The 20,010-nt window shown below is 41.2% G+C and overlaps 1 protein-coding gene across 4 annotated transcripts in view; it reads right to left on the bottom strand.

Moving 5' to 3' along the window:
• Window positions 1-7,170, bottom strand: part of STRN3 (striatin 3) — a 105,080-nt gene extending 97,910 nt beyond the window's left edge. Inside the window, exon 1 of one of the 4 annotated variants that reach the window (XM_049612949.1) lies at window positions 6,705-7,170. In XM_049612949.1, the coding sequence (XP_049468906.1) occupies window positions 6,705-6,986 (282 nt within the window). In that variant the 5' untranslated portion in view covers window positions 6,987-7,170. The remainder of the gene's footprint in view (window positions 1-6,704) is intronic. The other 3 variants (XM_049612944.1, XM_049612945.1, XM_049612946.1) reach the window with 3 other exon arrangements.
• Window positions 7,171-20,010: the final 12,840 nt, after the last annotated feature.

Raw genomic sequence — 20,010 nt, 5'->3', positions numbered from 1 at the left:
AGGGAGAGGGAGAGGGAGAGGGAGAGAGAGAGAGCATGTGCATGCATAGGAAAGGGGGAGAGAGAGAGATGGGGGGGGGGGGGGGGGGGGGGGGGACGGGAAGGGGGGGGGGGAGAGAGACAGACAGACAGACAATCCCAAGCAGGCTCTACCCGGTTACAGTGGAGCCCTATGCGGGCTCAAACTCACCAACTGAAATCATGACCTGAGGTGCTGAAATCAAGAGTCAGATGCTTAACTGACCCAGGCCATGCAGGCACACCTGAAAGTTTTGACTTTAAAGTAACAAGTTAGACAGGAAATTACAAATAGGAGACATTTGAAAACCAAACCAAAAAAATCTAGTAGTGGTAAGAATACTGTTTGTAAAGGCAGCCTGTCCAGCCTGCCTGCTACTTGCATGATCTCGGGCCCATTAATTAACCTCTGCGTCCCAATATTCTAGTGCCCCCCCCCCCGACGACCCCCTCAAACCCAACAACAAAAGAAATCAACTGTGTCAACCTCACTGGGTTGTTTTAGGATTAAAGGAATTAATACTGAAGCACTGGAATAACACTCAGCAAACAGTAACCAAAAGATGTTAGATAGTAAGAGCTAAGCAGTAGCTGAAAATCTTGATTCCGAATGAAACATACAGCCAATATACTAAGAGAACAAGAGTCCCAGGGAATAACTGGGAACAATGGAGAGGTAACATGAAGAAAAGTTTTAAGTGGACAAAAGGGAAACTAGAGAATTACATAGTGGAAGCCAAAGAAAAGGATTTTAAGGAAGAAATAGTCAAGAGCAAAAAGTGCTGATTAAGTGCATCAAGTCTGTAAAAAGGCCACATGATTTGGCAATTTGAAGGCTGACCATCAAAAGAAAAAAAACCACGTCCTACAAGGTGTTCAGACAGGTTTGAGAGAGTAAGGCAAAAGGGCCGACTATACAGCAGAGTTGAGGGGTAAAAAGAGGAAGAGAGAATTCTAGATTAGTGGTCCCTAGAGTTTTTGTTTGCAAGAACTTCAAAAACAGGGAAAATGACATAAGGTTGCGTCCTCTTAATTCTATCAAAGTTTTTTCCCTCTGTTGTCACCATCATTTGAAATAGGGAACTGCATTAACAGTGAGAATTTATGAAGCCTAAAACTCTCAGAATAAAGGGAATGCCTTTACACAAAACCACCATACTGTTCATATTTTTGTAATTTCATAGATTAATAATAATGAAATAAGGGAGCCTTGGTGGCTCAGCAGGTTAAGCGTCTGACTCTTGATTTCCACTCAGGTCATGATCTCAGGGTCATGAGGTTGTGAGACTGAGCCCTTCAAAGGGTGTGGGGGCCTGCTTAAGATTATTCTTTCCCACCCTCTCCCTCTCAAAAAAAAAAAAAAAAAAAAAAAAGTTGTAAGCAACTTAAGCAAATTACCTACGAAGGTCTTTAAGTGGCAACATCTGTCAAGTTATGACAAATCTGTAGGCCAGGATGTGCAAATACAAACACTAATTAAAAGTTTTACATTTGTTGGGACTCCTGGGTGGCTCAGATTAACCATCCAACTCTTGATTTAGGCTCAGGTCATGATCTCACAATTTGTGAGAACAAGCCCCATGTCCGGCTCTGTGCCGACAGACAGCACAAAGCCTGCTTTGGGATTCTCTCCCTCTCTCAAAATAAATAAATAAACTTAAAAAAAATTTTTTTACATTTGTTGCATAATAGTTTTAGAACACGAACTCCTGGACTACATTTTCTATGCATTATCTATGTCATATTTTTATAGCTAACAAGCATTTGGTACATATGTACATAAGTACACATATTACATACCATTACAGAGAAAAACAGGGGGACACATTTGCAACATACATAAACTACAACTGGCACACAATTGAGGTTCAATAAAACTATGTTGAAATGTACCAATGTGTACCACATAATGGTGGATAAAGAATTACAGGGGTGCCTGGGTGGCTCAGTCGGTTAAGCGTCCAGCTTTGACTCAGGTCGTGATCTCGCGGTTTGTGAGTTCAAGCCCTGCGTCGGGCTCTGTGCTGACAGCTCAGACCTGGAGCCTGCTTCGGATTCTGTGTCTCCCTCTCTCTCTGCCCCTCCCCCGCTCATGCTGTCTCTCTGTCTCTCAAAAATAAATAAACATTAAAAAAAAAAAGAATTACAAGTCAGATTCCCTTTCTATAAAAAATGTAGGGGCGCCTGGGTGGCTCAGTCGGTTAAGCGGCCGACTTCGGCTCAGGTCACGATCTTTCGGTCTGTGAGTTCGAGCCCCGCGTCTGACAGTTCAGAGCCTGGAGCCTGTTTCAGATTCTGTGTCTCCCTCTCTCTCTGCCCCTCCCCTGTTCATGCTCTGTCTCTCTCTGTCTCAAAAATAAATAAACGTTAAAAAAAAATTTTTTTTTTAAAGAAAAAAAATGTTAAGACAACATAATACAGTGGTTATAAAAGTGGTAATAAGACAACAGGCTTTGGATTCATACAAACCTAGGTTCAAATCTCAGCTGCAATACCTTATAGGTGAGTGACCTTGGCAAAGTTATTTCACCTAAGTTTACCTCACCTATAAAATAGGAATGATATCTACCTCATAAGGTTGTAGTGCTCATCAAATGTCAGTTACAATTTTTCCATAACATGAATTGCCAAAATCCCCAAACGGTCTCTTTTACAAGTCCTAGAACAAATTAATCCAAAAGTCTGGAAGATAAGGTGGCGACCTAAATAGTTTTAAAAGTTTTACAAGTGATTCTGATTAGCACCCTCACTTAGGAATCATCGTCCTAGAGCCTTACTACTCAAGCTTTACCTGAATCCCATGTAAGTTAATATCACAAGAATAAAATAGCACTGTTAAGACATGATCCTCTACTTTAGTTCCAAGTTTCTAGGACAGACCTTTACCCAAAGCACTTTTTACAGAGAACAGAACCGTACTGCAAAGTTCCAATTTAAAATCCTTTCCAAAGCCAGGGAAAATATGATTTCATATTGAAATTTTACATCAAAACTGGGAATACCTTAACCTAGTCATATTTGTTATTGAATAGTTCTAATACTGAACATTTTTTGGTCACTTCATCTATACATCAACAGTGACCCAAGGCTGTACACAATAATGATATTTAAACTTTCTTATACATTATCATTCTTTAAAATAAGTTTAAGTTTACAGTCAAAATACAGTGATGCTTCACCTAAACTCTAATAAATTTTTTATTTGACACATTTTTTTTTTTTTAAGATTTTAGTTTTTGGGGCACCTGGGTGGCTCAGTTGGTTAAGTGTCCGACTTCGGCCCAGGTCATGATCTCACGGTTCGTAAGTTCGAGCCCCGCGTCGGGCTCTGTGCTGACAGCTCAGAGCCTGGAGCTTGCTTTGGATTCTGTGTGCCCTTCTCTCTCTGCCCCTCCCCGGCTCATGCCCTGTCTCTCTCTGTCTCAAAAATAGTAAAAATATTTTAAAAAAAAGAAAAAAAGAAAAAAAGATTTTAGTTTTTAAGTAATCTCTACATCGAACGTGGGGCTTGAACTTACAACCCTGAGATCAAGAGTTGCATGCTTTACCGACTGAGCCAGCCAGGCAATCCTTGACACATACATTTTTAAATGTTTATTTTTGAGACACAGAGAAAGAGAGAGGCAAGAGAGGGGGGACAGAGAGAAAGACAGAGGCAAGAGACGGGGTACAGAAGCGGGTTTGGTGCTGACAGCAGAGAGTTGGATGCGGGGCTCAAACTCACGAACCGTGAGATCATGACCTGAGCAGAAGTCAGACACTAAACCAACTGAGGCACCCAGGCACCCCAACACATACATTTTTAAATGTGCTTCTCACAAGCAATCCTATTCAAGACTGAAGTTATCTAAAGTAAATTCAGTATTCCAGAAGCAAACCTGAAACCCAATTAACTAAGGAACCCAATAAAACATTTTAGAGAAATATGAAGAACAAAATCATACAAATATAATCACGAACATTTTATTCCAAAAGAATCTCTGTGAAATAATGAAAATCCCTGGAAACAAGAGTCTAGAAACACTGTAGAATTTGTTCAAAATAAACAAAAAAAACCTTACAATGGCTCTATCAGGACTAATATGCCAATAGCACATCAACTGGAAAGCAAACAAGGAAAAGGAATCTTAGAAGATTTTTACAGGTGCCTGGATGGCTCAGTCGGTTGGGCGTCCAACTTCAGCCCAGGTCATAATCTCATGGTTTGTGAGTTCGAGCCCCGCATCGGGCTCTGTGCTGACAGCCTGGAGCCTGGAACCTGCTTCGGATTCTGTGTCTCCCCCTCTCTCTGCCCCTCCCCTGCTCGTGCTCAGTCTCTATCTCTCAATAATGAATAAATGTTAAAAAAAATTAAAAAATTTTTTTTACCATTACTGGCAAAGAGAACTAAAAGGGAAAGAAAGGGCTAAGGCAGACAATATAGATCTCATTAAGGTATAGATTTTATTAATTTAGACACAAATAAGACATTTTTTCAGATACTTAAATTAGTGAAGCTTATAAATGCATTGTTAACTTGCAAAGTGTTAAAATCCAATATTTCAAGGTACTTACAGGGCAAAATAAACGTCTCACCCTCTAGGGCGGGGGAATACAAGCTTTCATACCATAGTGCAAAGGTCATAGACACTGTATCCAGGGACTGGTGAGGTATTATTTAGTGAGTCCAGGCCTTGTGCATTTGTAAATGCAATTTTAAAAAATAACTGTCTCACTATCTTCACAAAAATATTCTTTGCAACATGGTACAGTAAGAAGTTGTGTATCAGTAGAACTCTATAAATCTCAGACATTTTAGACCACATTATACATAAGTTTAAAGAAACAACAGACAATTCTTACCTAAGCTTTTTGAAAACTATACTTTTAAAAGTCGAAAAGTATATCAAAGCACAATTTTAAAACACTGAATTGACTAACAGGTATTAACTTGTAATTAATTTTTTTGAAGACTTGATAAAGAGTCAAGAAATATAAACACCAATGCTTTTTTTGTTTTTCAAGTAAGTTCCAGGCTGTGGAGCCCAAAGTGGGGCTTCAACTGATGACCCTGAGATCGAGATCTGCCCTGAGATCAAGAGTCTGACACTTAACTGACTAAGCCACCCACGGCACCCCGAAACATCCTTACCCTGTAAAAAAATGTTTTTTAAGTTTATTTTTGAGAAGTAGAGAGAGACAGAGAGAGCGCGCGTTGGAAGCGCAGAGAGAGCGAGACACAGAATCCGAAGCAGGCTCCAGGCTCTGAGCTGTCAGCACAGAGCCCTGCTCGGGCTCAAACTCACAGATGGCAAGATCTTGACCTGAGCCGAAGTCAGACGCTTAGCCAACTGAGCCACCCAAGCATCCCAACATCCTTACTTTTTTAAAAGTTTAGCTTCAACAACTTTGTAGAGTCCAATAAAAGTTTACTAACTCAAAATTAAAGTAATATATATTTGTTTGAAGACACTCTAAGTTAATCCAATCTTCCTTCTTTAAACACTATATTTTCCTAACTATTCACCAACATATATGACGTATATATCAGCCAACACTACTGCTTACATTCTAAATATATACCAGTCTGAAGAACAGGTGCGACACTATTTAGATGCATGCTTTTTTCTTCTAAGCCTAAATTTGCCCTGGAAAGGGATTTAAAAATAAACACAAATACCCAAGAGTTGAACAATCCTCTTAAAAAGATATAGACATTCTGAAATTCAAGACATGAGCGCTTCAGCTACCAACATCTTCCAAAAGTGAACCAGCCTATCAAAGTTTCACCTTAAAAAGATCAAATAAGGCTCAATTATTAAGGGTCCTGAGGATATTTAACTTTGCTTCCCCTGTGTTAGTAACGTGGGAAAGTACGTTTTACTTCAAGCTAGTATTAAATCTTTTCTCAGTCGTTTCATAAAGACAGCAGAGATACTCTGGTTTGGCTTTTTATGGATAAAGGGGATGGAGGAGGAGGAGGCCAGCTGAAGGGTACTCTAAAAAGAAAAACTCAATTTAGGGAAGCACAGATGAGTCAGTCACTGAGGAAGAACTAACTAAAAGAGAACCTAAGTGAATAAAGCAGCATCCCAGGTAAGAAGGTACCTAAAGTTGGCGATAGGAAATGAAAACTTCACAAGTATGCAGCAAGACCTGGAAAGAAGCGTGGCTGTCAAGGGGCAAGTGCGTACCAACTCCGGGGGAGGGGGCCAAAAATGCCAAATAGGATGGGGGGGGCGGGTGATGAGGAAAAAGGTAATAAAATGTCCAGCCCAAACCCCTTCCTCGGGTTCTCCATCTCAACAGGCACAATCAAAAACCACCTCAATGCCCAGTAACCCCAAGCCGGACTATCCCACAGAAAGGAGTTTAGTCCCAAGCCCCGGAGGCCCGGCAGGCCGCCTCCAGAGGAGCCCCCGCAGACGCCATACTAAAAGTCAAAATGGCTGCCCCAAGGAAGCCCGCACCGCGCAGCTAAGAAGGGTTGGGGAACAAGCTTCTGCGGGAAAGGGGGAGGGGGGCTCTCGGAAGAGCCGTCGCCAGAACCGTAGGCAGGAGTATCGCCCCCCCCCGAGCTGCACAGGTAGGTTCCCATCGGCCTCCCAAGGCCAGGGGCTCGGACGGAGGGGAGTCCCGGCCCCACCCCCCCCCCCGACCGGGAACCCTGCCGCCGCAGCCGTCCCGCACACCGCCCCAGCGAGGTACCTGCAATTCGGCCCGCTCCACCTCCCAGTGCGCCCGCTCCATCTCGAACCGAGCCCACTCGTGCTGGATGTAGTGCAGGATCCCTGGGATAGTGTATTGCTGCGGCCGGGACAGCTCCGGGCCTGACGCGGGACCCGCTCCCTCGGCGGCTGGAGGACCCCCGCCGCCCGCCGCTCCATTCCCCCCTGGCGAAAGGCTCATGTTCCCCCCAGGTCCCTGCTGCTGCCGTGGAGGGGCCGCCATCCCCGGGCCGCTACCACCGCCTCCGGCAAGCTCGTCCATTGTGTGTGGGGCCCCGGCCGGGGCGCAGGGCGAGAAGCCGACGGCTGGGGGAAGGGCCGGGGAGGGTGGCCCCGCGCTGGCGGCGGGGCGGAGGCCGGCTGGGAGAGGAGCGAGGAGGGAGTCGGTGCTGTATGCTTGCCGTGGGTCAGAGTAGGGAGCTGCCGGTCGCCGCCATTACAGTCCCTCCTCCATCTGTCCGTCTCACTCACTCACTTTAGGGAAAGGGGGGGGCCGCGGCGGGAGGGGGAGAGGGGGCTGGGTTGGGAAGGGGATAGACGTAGGGCCGTCACAAGCGCGCAGCATGCCGGGTAGAGAACGCCGCTGCCGCCGCACGCCCAGCAGCCAAATAGAGTGCGGCCTCACCATACGCAGGCGTACTGAAGACTCAGTAAGGGTTGGCGTTTGAGGCTGGGTATGAACTCTAGCCCCGCCCCTAGGCCCTCCCTCAGACTTGCTCCGGGTGTCTCCGTGTGGGTACCGGAACGTGAGCCACTCGCGCTTTTGGGAGCCAACCGGTCTCATGCTGCCAACAATTTCCGTCGCTCAGTCACCAAGCCCCCAGGGCGCCTTTCCCCAACCAAGGGTCTCAGCAGCATGCCTGCCTACAGAGCTGGGTTTTAACCTGGCTGGGCGCTCTGGCCAGCCGCAGCCGGTCCCGGATTCCTGACGTTGCTTTTGCATTCCTTGCGTGTTTCAGGATGTCCCAGAGGGTCGGGCCTCTTTCTGTGCTTGTCACTCGTTCTTTCTCTGGTTTCTTAGTACCAGTCAGTTTCTGAGGCTTTGGGGACGTTCTCTTTTGGCAGATAGCCCAGATCCTTCTGGACATGGTGACTGATCCCGGTCTCCGTTTCGAGCCCGATTTAACTAATTCTGCGCTCTGGGTCGCCCGTCGCAACTTGTTCCAGTTTGCCTCGCCTCTTCTTTCCTATCTGGGGTGGGTTGTGGGGGTGGGGGGAGGAGCAGGAACGAATGTTTGCATTTTTTTCTTGGGAGAAGGGATAGTGAAAAACTTTAGATCTTGACGGTGATGCGTAGAGGGAGAAAGATAACTTTGAAAGGGACTTAGACTAAAAATGCAATGTTTTAGAATGAATGGGTTTACAAATAGCAGGATTCATAGCAGAATCTTTTGATGAAAATAGAAAATAAACGCATCGTGAATACAACGTAAAATCCTAGATGAACAGCTGAAGTTTTCCTGGATTATGAAACGATGTTTGAAGAATATAATATACAAGCTTAATCTTTTAAGTACCATAGTGTGTGTTTTTATGTGCTTAGGTTGACAGGAAACATTCTTAATGAGCTAATAAGCTTCCAAAGAAAGTTAATATAGCTACTAACCTCTTGACTGAAAATTAGGACAAAAGTAATATTTAACGATATAATAAGGAAAAGATGTTAACAATTAAAGCTGTGCAGGAAAATTGCACATAAAATTGATGGCATTAACTTTTTTTCTTCTCTACTACCAATAAAATTATCACTGTGGAATACACACAACCACTCAAGGTATAATTTCAAAAAGATAAAAATAGTACATCTTATTTTATCATGTCTGCTTTACTGTTATTATAGTTTAATGGACAGCATTGGACTTGTAACCCATGTTGCCATGTTTTATTTGTATATGAACTGGGGTCTTAGGTCACATATTATTAAGAACTATGTTTCCATATTATTAAAGTACTATTTCTCCATTTTATAGTGACCAACATACAACCTGCTTATTCACTCCTCTTCCTTTTTGAGGGTACTGATAGCACATAAAAAGTTACAAAATATGTCTCCCAAGAAACATGTGTGAGCAGTTGTGATTGATTTTTGTCCTCAACTAAAGAAGAACGTGTGCACTTGTACTTCCTACTGGTACCTCAAGCTCAAGACTAGATTTATAATCCTTCTATTTTCCTCCCCACCTTCAAAAACAAACAATTCTGTTTCTTTTCTATTACCTATCTTGTTAAGTGGCATATTCAAACCTGAGGTCTAGCAGTTGTTCTAGTACCTTCCTTTCACTCAACTCTCACATCCAATCCCTTTCTCAGTAACATCCTTCATTTTTATTACTTATCTATTTCATATCTATTCCATCATCTTTATTCATGTGTTAAATTTAAATGTTCACACCTCTACTCTTCCCCTACCTCCACTACCACTGATGCCTGAGGGATCTTCAGAAGGCAGATCTGATTCTGTTATTCCCTGCTTAAAATATTTGAGTCATCCTCAGATTTAGAATGAAGCCTGAACTGTAGCATAGCATATAAAAATACTTCAAATTCTAGATCCACTCTATCGGCTAATCTGCCATCACGCTATCATGGCACCCATTCTTCTCCAGCCAATCTGCACTGTTTTTGGTTCCTCAAAAACATAGTACTATTTCATTTCACAAGAATTTAACAGATACTGTACCCCCTTGGCTTTCCTTCCCTTCCCTTGGCAAAGTATTACTTTGCTAAGAAGCTTTTTAGATCCCTGAATTAGATTCACTTTTAAAATCTCAAGTGCTAGGGCTCCTAGGTGGGTGGCTCAGTTGGTAAGCATCCAACTCTTGATTTCGGCTCAGGTCATGATCACGGTTTGTGATTGCAAGCACACATGTGTTCTCTCTCTCTCTCTCTCTCTCTCTCTCTCTCTCTCAAAATAAACATTTTAAAATAATAAGGAAATAAAATTTCAAATGCTTCCTTTTTGAAGAATTCCAGTTGAACATGTCTACACTCGCTTTCACCATGGTTTTATAAATGCCAATAACGCAGTCCTTGGCCATGTTCTTCCCAGATCATAGTCATGTATCTGAGGATTGCAGCCTCTTAGAGAGGTAGGAGCCATGCCCCTCTTGTTTGTAACTATACTCCCAGTGTCTGGAACGGTACAATCTCCTCAAAATGATGAACAATTTAGGGGTGCCTGGGTGGCCCAGTCACCTAAGTGACTGACTTGGGCTCAGGTCACAATCTTACAGCAGGTGAGTTCACGCCCCACATCAGGCTGTCTGCTGTCAGCACAGAGCCAGCTTTGGCTCCTCTGTCCCCCTCTCTCTCTCTCTCTCAAAAATAAATAAATATTCCTAAAAAATGATGAATAATTTAAATTTAGAATAACAGGTATATTTTTCCTTCACCTCGATCTTTTTGTATTATTTTTACCACCATTATTTCAGCTATTTCAAGGGTCAATGACTAAAACTGCCCTGAGTTCTTATTTTGTTTTTGTTTAGATTTTTAAATTATTTTTAAGTGATCTCTACACCCAATGTGGGGCTCTAACCCACAACCCTGAGATCAAATGTCTCAGGCTCCACCTATGGAGCCAGCCAGGTGCCCCTTGTTCTTGTTTTTATAATTGACTTTTTACCCTGAGTATCAAAAGTAAAAGACACCAAGATTTTCTCCTCTGAGAGAATTAAAAAAAAATTTTTTTTAATGTTTATTTTTGAGAGAGAGAGAGACAGACAGAGCATGAGCAGAGGAGGGGCAGAGAGGGAGACACAGAATCTGAAGCAGGCCCCAGGTTCCATGCTGACAGCACAGAGCCCGATGCCCATGAACTGTGAGATCATGACCTGAGCCAAAGTCAGACACTCAACAGACTGAGCCACCCAGGCGCCCCAAGAGGAGAATATTTTTTATATTATTTTCATTAGACTTTGTGTCCATGACTCCTGAGGACGCTCTGCAATCAGCTCCTAGAATCTTGTCCTCTGTACATAATGAGTTTCCCAGGCCATAGTATCATCTACAACTCACCTAACTAGAACTCCCTCCTGGAATTGTGGCTGAGTCATTTCCTGTCTTCAGTTTCACCTTTGAAACTTCCTATTTGTTCTGTCCTTTCATCTGTTCTGTTCATTCCTCCTCCTCTCCCACTGATTTGATTCTTAGTTTCAGTATACTGCTGAGAATGCCTATTTATATTAAATATAAATTTATAAATTTAGAATTTTAGATTTTTTTTTTCCTTTCCTGTTAGCTAATCTTAGACACCTCTGTGATTAGACACCTCTGTGATTTGGTCAGACACTGTCTGACCAAAAAGGGATTTGTCATATTTGATGTACATATATTGTGTCAGCAGAGGTATGTTAAGGAATTCCAGGTTTTTAAAATAAGTCAGGAGAGGGGCGCCTGGGTGGCTCAGTCGGTTGAGCGCCGACTTCGGCTCAGGTCACGATCTCGCGGTCCGTGAGTTCGAGCCCCGCATCGGGCCCCTGTGCTGACAGCTCAGAGCCCGGAGCCTGTTTCAGATTCTGTGTCTCCCTCTCTCTGACCCTCCCCCATTCATGCTCTGTCTCTCTCTGTCTCAAAAATAAATAAATAAACGTTAAAAAAAAAAAATTTAAAAAATAAAAAAAATAAAATAAGTCAGGAGTAATTAACACTCAGATGCCCTCTTTCCAATTATTGCAATACCTGATGTACAAAGAGTTTTGGCCCTGCCTTAGAGAACCATATGGTTCCCTGTAATTACTCACCTGAACATCCAGTTTTATACCTTGCTGACTATGAACCTGACATCCTTCTAACAGGGAGCTCAAACCAGTTCACAAACACTAATCCAGTCATCTTTTTGCATCATGTGGAAAGGTGGCAACAAGTATTATTATCTCCAGTAACACAAGAAAGCTGAGGTATAGAGTTCTGGGTCACCTCCTCAGGCCCTCAGTAGAATAGGAAGTGGGCCCACTCTTCTATCAGTGAGTGTATGCTTTTATTCAGAAACAAATAAAATCTCCCTGCACTATCCTACCTCCTACTGTCCTATCAATGGCTCGATATCACTGTCTCTGGTTCCCAAGTCATTTGCACTCTTAAAATCATTTTTAGGTGGTTTTGGGGTGATTTCAGTCACTTGAGGAAATTATGTAGTGTTTACATGTATAAATATAGAGAACAAATGAGTATTAGAGCCCAGAGGAAGATATTTTAGAAGACCTGGCATGTGTTCAAAAACCAAAGGAGCAGGGGTGCCTGGGTGGCTCAGTCAGTTAAGCATCCGGCTTCAGCTCAGATCATGATCTTGAAGTTCATGGGTTCAAGCCCTGCATCAGGCTCTGTGCTTACAGCTCAGAGCCTGGAGCCTGCTTCGGATTTTGTGTCTCTGTCTCTCTTTGCCCCTACCCCACTCATGCTCTATCTCTCTCTCTCTCAAAAATAAATAAATATTAAAAAAAAAAAAAGGAGCAAACTATAACGTAGATGGAAAGGAAAAAGAGGAGATAGCTTTGCCCTGTGCAGTGGTTGCACCTGCAAAATAAGATCACTACAAGAGTTGCCTGTGGCTAAGAAAATTGTAGAAATACATACAGGGCACTGGAACTATTCAAACAATATGTTGTGTGGGAAAGAAAAGGAAAAAGACCTTCAAAGATTATAGAAAAATAGGTACCAAAACCTTTAGGCGGGCTATATAAAATTCTAGTCCAAGTTCATTCCTGAGTTGTCTTCTGGGTAACATGAGTCAGAAAGCAGTAGGCTGTGATAATATTATATAATAGCTAACTCACAGAGATGTCAAAATTGAAGAAAAAAAATTGCCTGGAGCAAAGTCCCTCCTGGACATTGGCTAAAAGTGAACAACCAGGTCTACAACCATAAGAAACAAATGACTGGAAAATGTGACTGAATGGGAAATTGCCAAAACTTTCCTAGGTAGTAATTTAACAATCTTGGAAGTGTGGTTTGTCTCCTGTTAGAGCAACAGTGGAGGATAGTCAAAAGAATAATACCAGATACAGACACTTTGCCTGAGAAATCTATGCTAGAGAGTATTCTCTTTGGAGAATGTTTTGAATTTGGCAAAAAATCACAAAAACTTGTTTTTTTATGACTTATTTTAAGTTTATTTATTTACTTTAAGAGAGAAAGACAGAGCACGGGGGGAGGGGCAGAGAGAGGGAGAGAGAGAGAATCCCAAGCAGGCTCCGCACTGTCAGTGTGGAGTCAGGTGTGGGGCTTGCATTCACAAACTGTGGGATCATGACCTGAGCCGAAATCTAGAGTCAGATGCTTAACCGACTGAGCCACCCGGGCACCCCTATAACAAAATATTTTTAAATGATGGTTTTGTCTTTCTATTAATAGACTCACCTAAAGCACATGATGATTACCCCACAAAAAAAGATTGAAGAATTCTTCAGAGCATTTTTAAATAAATCCTATTCTCCTTTGCTCCTTTTGCTTTATAGGTTTTAATATAATAATTAGATATTCTAAATCATGTGGTGCATAGACTTTTTCTATTTAACTTTTTAGTTTGAAAAAGAGTTTTTTAAATTTTTTTATGTTTATTTTTGAGAGAGAGAGAGACAGAGTGTGAGCAGGCAAGGCACAGAGTGAGAGAGAGGGAGACACAGAATCCAAAGCAGGCTCCAGGTTCTGAGCTGTCAGCACAGAGCCTGATGCGGGGCTCGGACCCACAAACTGTGAGATCATGACCCGAGCTATAGTTGGACACTTAACCGACTGAGCCACCCAGGCACCCCTATTTTGAAAAATTTCAATCATGGGGTGCCTATCTAACTCAGTCAGGAGAACATGCAACTCGATCTCCGGGTTGTAAGTTCGAGCTCCACATTGGGTATAGAGATTACTTAAAAATAAAATCTTAAAAAAAAAAAAAATTCAATCATGTAAAAATAGAAAAAAGGTCTTATGACTACACTTTCAACAATTATCAAGGTTTTGCTGTTCTTAGTTCATCTAGTCCACCTTTTTTCTGAGGAATTTTTACTCTTACAAAAATTTATTTAATAAAACAGTTTAATATAAAAATATTTGCAGCCCCCCAAAAAATGTATGCAGCCATTTCCATATCATAGTAAAACTGGCTCATTGGAGAGGAGACGTGTGAAAGCAATTGATTTCTGTAGTGAATAAGCCTTTGTTTAAACTCATTCTAAAGCTTCTAACATGATGATACTATTTCCTCATATTACCACCTTTCCAGTATTGTTCTGTTGCCCACTAACTGCCATCTCGATGCATTCATTTATCACAAGTTTCATAAAGCTGTCAAATTCCTCAATATTCCTTGGACACATGTGCCCCTTTTTAATTTCAATTACAGCTTCTTGGCCCTAAATTTTTCAACTTGGGAAGGCAAGCTTTGCTCGTGATATTACTTGACAAGATCAAAGATGCATTGAAAACAGAATTCATGGCCTCCCCCATGCTCCCATGGCAAGCCCATTAATATTTTAAAATAAATCCGAGACATCATATTATTTCATTGGTATATACTTCTCTAAGTATCTTTAACAGATTAGGACCTTTTTTTTTTAATATACCACAATATCAATGTCATACCTACAAAGTTAATGGTAATTTCTTTATGTAGTCTAATCCTTAGTTCGTATTCGATTTCTGCCAATTGTGTCAAAAAAATTTTTTTTAAAGAGTTCATGACTTCACGGATTGCCTGGGCAGCTCAGTCAGTTGAGTGACCGACTCTTGATGTTGGCTTAGGTCATGATCCCAGGGTTGTGGGATCGAACCTGGCATCCAGCTTGCTTAAGATTTGTGGGGCTTGCTTGCTTAAGATTCTGTCTCTTTTTGCCCCTCTCCCCTGCTCATGCTTGCTCTCTCCTCTCTCTCTCTCTCTCTAAAAAAAAAGACTTGGTGACTTCAAATCAGGATCCTAACAAAATCCACATATTTCATTTAGTTGATATATCTTTAGCTCTTTGTTGATTTTGCCTTCCCCTCACCCCAATATTGTCATGCCATTTTGTTGAAGAGACCAGGTTATTTCTCCTATAGAATTTTCCACTTTTGGCTGATTGCATTTTTCTGGTATTATTTAGCATATTCCTTTCTCCTCCATATGTTCTATAAACTAGATCTAGATCTAGAGGCTACGTTTGATTCAGGTTTTATTTATTTTTTTGGCAAAACACTTCTCCACTGGGGATGCAGTGTACTTTCTATTGCATCACACCAGGCAGCACGTAATGTCTAGTTGTCTTAATTTTTGTAATGCACTAATCTTGATCAGCTTGATCTAGCTTTGTCAGCCCTAGCTAGCTAGCTAATTTTCTTTTAACAGATATATTATGTTCCACCCTCAGTAGTTCCTCCTCAGCGTGGGATCTGTCCTACAAAAGAGCTTGTGCTAGGTGTTGCCTGCCCTTTAGTGTCCTGGATGGGACCTTTCCTTGTACTCATTGGCAAAAGAGACCCTGCCAGGACTCCTCCCAGTTCTCACAGTGGTTCTTAGATTCACTCCTGGGTCTCTCATTTCTTTTTTTTGGGGGGGGGGGGGCGGGGGGAAGCCTCTCACTTCAAATGGGGGAGCGGGGCCCCTTCCTTTGGATAAAGACTTGGCAATTTCTGGATTCTTTTTCTCTTTTGACCCTTACAAGACCACAGTTTCAAACCTCCACTCTAGCCAGCACAGTTGGGGTCACCCAGTTTTTGTTGCTAAGTGTAGTTTGACTCTACCCATTAGAGTTCTAGAGTTCCAGGGGTTGTTTTTCACCTGATTTTTGGTAAAGATGTTGCCTATAGACTTGTGGGTTTTTTCCCCCATCTTTGCTGCTATCACCGTTTTTTTCTGAGGGCATCCTGGGAGCTCCCAAAACTACTCTGCTGCTATCACCACTCCCTTGCCTGTGTACACTCTTGGCATTTTAAAGTTTAAATTGCCTGCTACTTAACCTAAAGTTAGTACAGCCTGCTACTGAAATAGTTTCATTGGACCACTACTAAAGTATTCGAGACATTTTTGCTCTTCAAGGATTGTGAGATATTTAAGCGAGTATAAATTCAAGTATGAATATCCTTGGGGCAACAGTTGGGCCAGCTCTTGTCTGACAACTTTAATATCCTATGTACATTTTCAGTGGGAACTATAACATGTTGCTATCCCTTATTGTGCAATTCAGAAAAGCAAAAGGTGCTCCTGGGCAAAGGGCAGCCAAGCAGGCCACCTGAAAAGCCCTGCATTCACTCTGATATTTGATCTGAACGAGAATGATACTAAATTCAGATACGTGTCTGCAAACTTGCCTTGGACAGCATTTGCTGGGTATGTTTTATTTATTGGAAGTAGAACGGGAGATTAGCTGAACTCACTAAGAGGGCAAATCAGACGTAGGAATTTTGGAAGTTTAGGTCTAATTACAAATGTTAAGCACGCTGTTGTAAATGTAGTAATATGAGTTTTACTGTCCTAAATTTGCACATTATCTGCCTGAATCATTTTAGGCTCCATGTTGAGCTCAACTAAAAGCAAATAATCTGTTAGAATTGCACCTTTTGTGTTTTGCTCCAGGATCAGAATCAAACTGCCAAAATATGCACGTTAGCCAGTTAAAGGTTTTGTACAGAGAGTACAACCAGCTCGAGTGAGATTTACACTAGTGAATGAAGAGTGAAATTGGGCATCCCTGGTCATATTACTGCCATCACTGCATTACTGGTGTCTTGAGGCAAACCTGGAGGTAAAGAGCAGTAGATAGGAGCACAGACTCTGGAGTCAGACTAACCAGCCTTGAGTCCTTTCTCCACTGTTTTACTGGGTGACCTTTGGCAAGTGACTAAGTTTGCACATCTATAAAGTAGAAATAAAAACAGTCTGTAACTCATAGAGCTACTATGAGGATTAACTGAATGTAGGTAAAATATTCAAAACAGCACCTGGCTGTTTAGTAATTTCTGTGTTAAGTGTTTTCTACTATTATTATCTCCCCTCATGAGTTAGTTTGTTGGGTCATGTCACACATCATATTCCAAAGAGTGAATACTGCCTTTCAGGATACAGCTGAGAAGGTCTCTCACAACCACCATCAAATACTGGGAGCATTAATTACTCATTTGTGGTGGCTGTGTCACTAATGAAAAAGATAGATCCTGTTGGGTAAGTAAACTGATCCCCAAACTGAAGCTTAATGCAGTAATTTTTGTGTTTCATTGCTTCTTCTGTTCAGAGTGATGATCTGCAGAAAGAATTTGTTATTGGAGCCGTAATTTTCCACATGATATCTTCAGGCCCTGAAATTATTGATAGAGATTCTGATATGCTTGATTTTAACTCAGGACATACTTTATGTAATTAAGAAGCTCTTGAAGTAAGAGCTTTAACACATAGCTACAGTTTCATAGTACGATTTTCTTGTATATTTTTTAGAAAAAATTCACAGAGTAACTAATTTTTCCTTAAGTAATGTAAACATTAGATTAAAAAAAATTACAGTGTTGAAACACATTATTTGGAGATAAATTATGGAGTGATTGTTTTATATAAGCATTTTCCATAATTCCAGTATAGTATTTAAATTCAATTTGTAGTCAACTTCTCAGAGATACATTTTGTGTAAAGTGAGATTCCTTTGTATCCCAGTGACGTTTTGTTTTTTCTTTATTTGACACAAAACGATAGGAACCATCAGCAAATCAAATTTTAATTCCAAATTGCTTTAGTTTGATTTGAATTTAAAATCTGTAACATTGCACTTGACCCTTTAAGAGCACTTCATGGGCCTGTCATTCAAATCCTAATGCGATGCTGTTAGGTGACTACGCTTCAGAAGGACAAATGTATAAGAAAAGTCTGTCTTTGTATAGCTTTCACAGTTTTCATTGGCAATCAGACGCCCAGCAAGAATTAACAAGACCTATCTAACTTAAGAAATACAGAAGTTATGGGGCACCTGGGTGGCTCAGTTGGTTGAGTGGCTTACTTCAGTTCAGGTCATGATCTCACGATTCGTGAGTTAGAGCCCCACTTCAGGCTCTGTGCTGACAGCTCAGAGCCTGGAGCCTACTTTGGATTCTGGGTCTCCCTCTGTCTCTCTGCCCATCCCCGATTGCTCGCTCTCTCTCTCTCTCTCAAAAAATAAACATTAAAAAAAATTTTAAATAAAAGAAAGAAGTACAGAAGTTAGGGGCACCTGGCTGGCTCAGTCAGTAGAGCGTGCAACTCTTGATATCAAGGTTGTGAGTTTGAGCCCCATGTTGGGTGTAGAGATTACTTAAATGAGAGAAAGAAAAGAAAAGAAAGAAGTTAAATTTATCAGAATCCAGAATATCTGGTTTGAAATATTTCCAGTTTGAGGGGGAAACTTGATAACCATTTTATAGGAATGGGAAGTAATATGTAGTAAACTCAGTTATCTTCTCGAGTTTCTCCTTACAACACATTATAATATCAGAATAGCAAGTCCTGGGAGGATCCCAGCCATGAGACCTCTTTGCTCTGCTCTGCACTAACTCTTCTCTAAAACTAAGATACTGGATGTCTTTGTTAGTCCAAAAATCCGATAAAGATTTTTAGTCATTAAGCACAAGTATTTAATTTGTGTGGCTAATTTTAACCAAAACAGTTTACCTTCTTATTTTTTTAACGTTTATTTATTTTGGAGAGAGTGTGCGCACACACACAAGTTGAGGAGGGATGGAGAGAGATGGAGACCAAGGATCCAAAGAGAGCTGGGCGATGAAGGCACAGGGCCTGATATGGGGCTGGAATCATGCCCTGAGCCCAAGTCAGCACTTGGCATTTAACCGATTGAGCCACCTAGGCACCCCCTGAACAATTTAGAATAAGATTACCCACACAATGGTATTTCTTCACTATTTCTAACCCATGCCCATGTTTTGTCAAAATAAAATGTATTCCCTATTTTAATGTTATTTTAAATTTCAAAATAAATTACCCTCCACATAAAACTAAATAGAAGAAAGATAATTTTAGAAGAAAAAACTTAGATTTCAAAAGATAAATATTGTTATCTCTATTGCATGTAGTAATGGGAAGGTTGAATCCCATTATTTGAGCCATTGTTATGAGTCTCATTATTTGCCCCAAAGCAGCTTTTCTATCCAAAGAAGAGTGGAAGGTAAGATAACAACAACAACAACAACAACAACAACAACAACAACAGGCTCATGTGAACTGCAGCCATTATCAATTTGTATCTTTAAACTGTACAATACCTCCCACCACCACCAGACCTGGTAGTCAATACCTCTCTGGCAGATGACTGATGGGGAGTCTATTCTCAATCCCTCCATCCCCCACTCCACACACACACACACACACACACACACACACACACACACAGATGACTAATGAGTAAAAATAAAACATGTACTTTCAAACAGACAATGTAATGGTCTATTTATAGTACATAAATCCTCATCCTCAGTTTTTGAAATATGACTTTTCTCCCCCTGCCTGAATCATGTTGCTGTAAAGACCTTACAGTTCACCCTCTTATTTAGGATAGGAAGTCTGATACTTGAACATCTCCAAAAATACAATATCTACCCTTTTCAGTAAAACTGCTAGCTTATCTCTGATTGATTTATGTATGTTTTAAAGTTACAAATAACCACACTTACTTAAACTTGTACCTTGGACCGAATTTGATGAGATTTCTAAAAAAAATTTTCATTATTGAAGTATAGTTGACAATGTTGCATTAGTTTCAGGTGTACACTATAGTGATTCTACAATTCTGTATGTGAGTTAGCGCTAGTGCTCACTGTGATAAGTGTACTTCATGAGACTTTTTGATCAATTTACCAAAATGCCTTTAGAACAAGATTTTAGGGTCTAATGAAGCTTTAGAAATGTTTCAGATATATTCCTAGAAAAATGACAGACCAGAGTACTGAGGTTTATTCCCAAAGTACTTTTCTACAGAAATAGGAGCTTTGGGATTTCCACAAATCCTGAATTTGACTAAAATTTAACATTTTATTTATTTATTTTTTTACGATTTTATTTATTTATTATTTATATCTTAAAGATATTTATTTATGGGGCGCCTGGGTGGCTCAGTTGGTTAAGCGTCCGACTTCAGCTCAGGTCACGATCTCACGGTCCGTGAGTTCGAGCCCCGCGTTGGGCTCTGGGCTGATGGCTCAGAGCCTGGAGCCTGCTTCCGATTCTGTGTCTCCCTCTCTCTCTGCCCCTCCCCCGTTCATGCTCTGTCTCTCTCTGTCTCAAAAATAAATAAACGTTAAAAAAAATTTAAAAAAAAGATATTTATTTATTGGGGCGCCTGGGTGGC

The sequence above is a fragment of the Panthera uncia genome, assembly GCF_023721935.1.
Source record: "Panthera uncia isolate 11264 chromosome B3 unlocalized genomic scaffold, Puncia_PCG_1.0 HiC_scaffold_1, whole genome shotgun sequence".
Lineage (NCBI taxonomy): Eukaryota > Metazoa > Chordata > Mammalia > Carnivora > Felidae > Panthera > Panthera uncia.
Note: the sequence above shows the minus strand (reverse complement) of the source record. Positions and strands in the feature narration are given on the sequence as shown.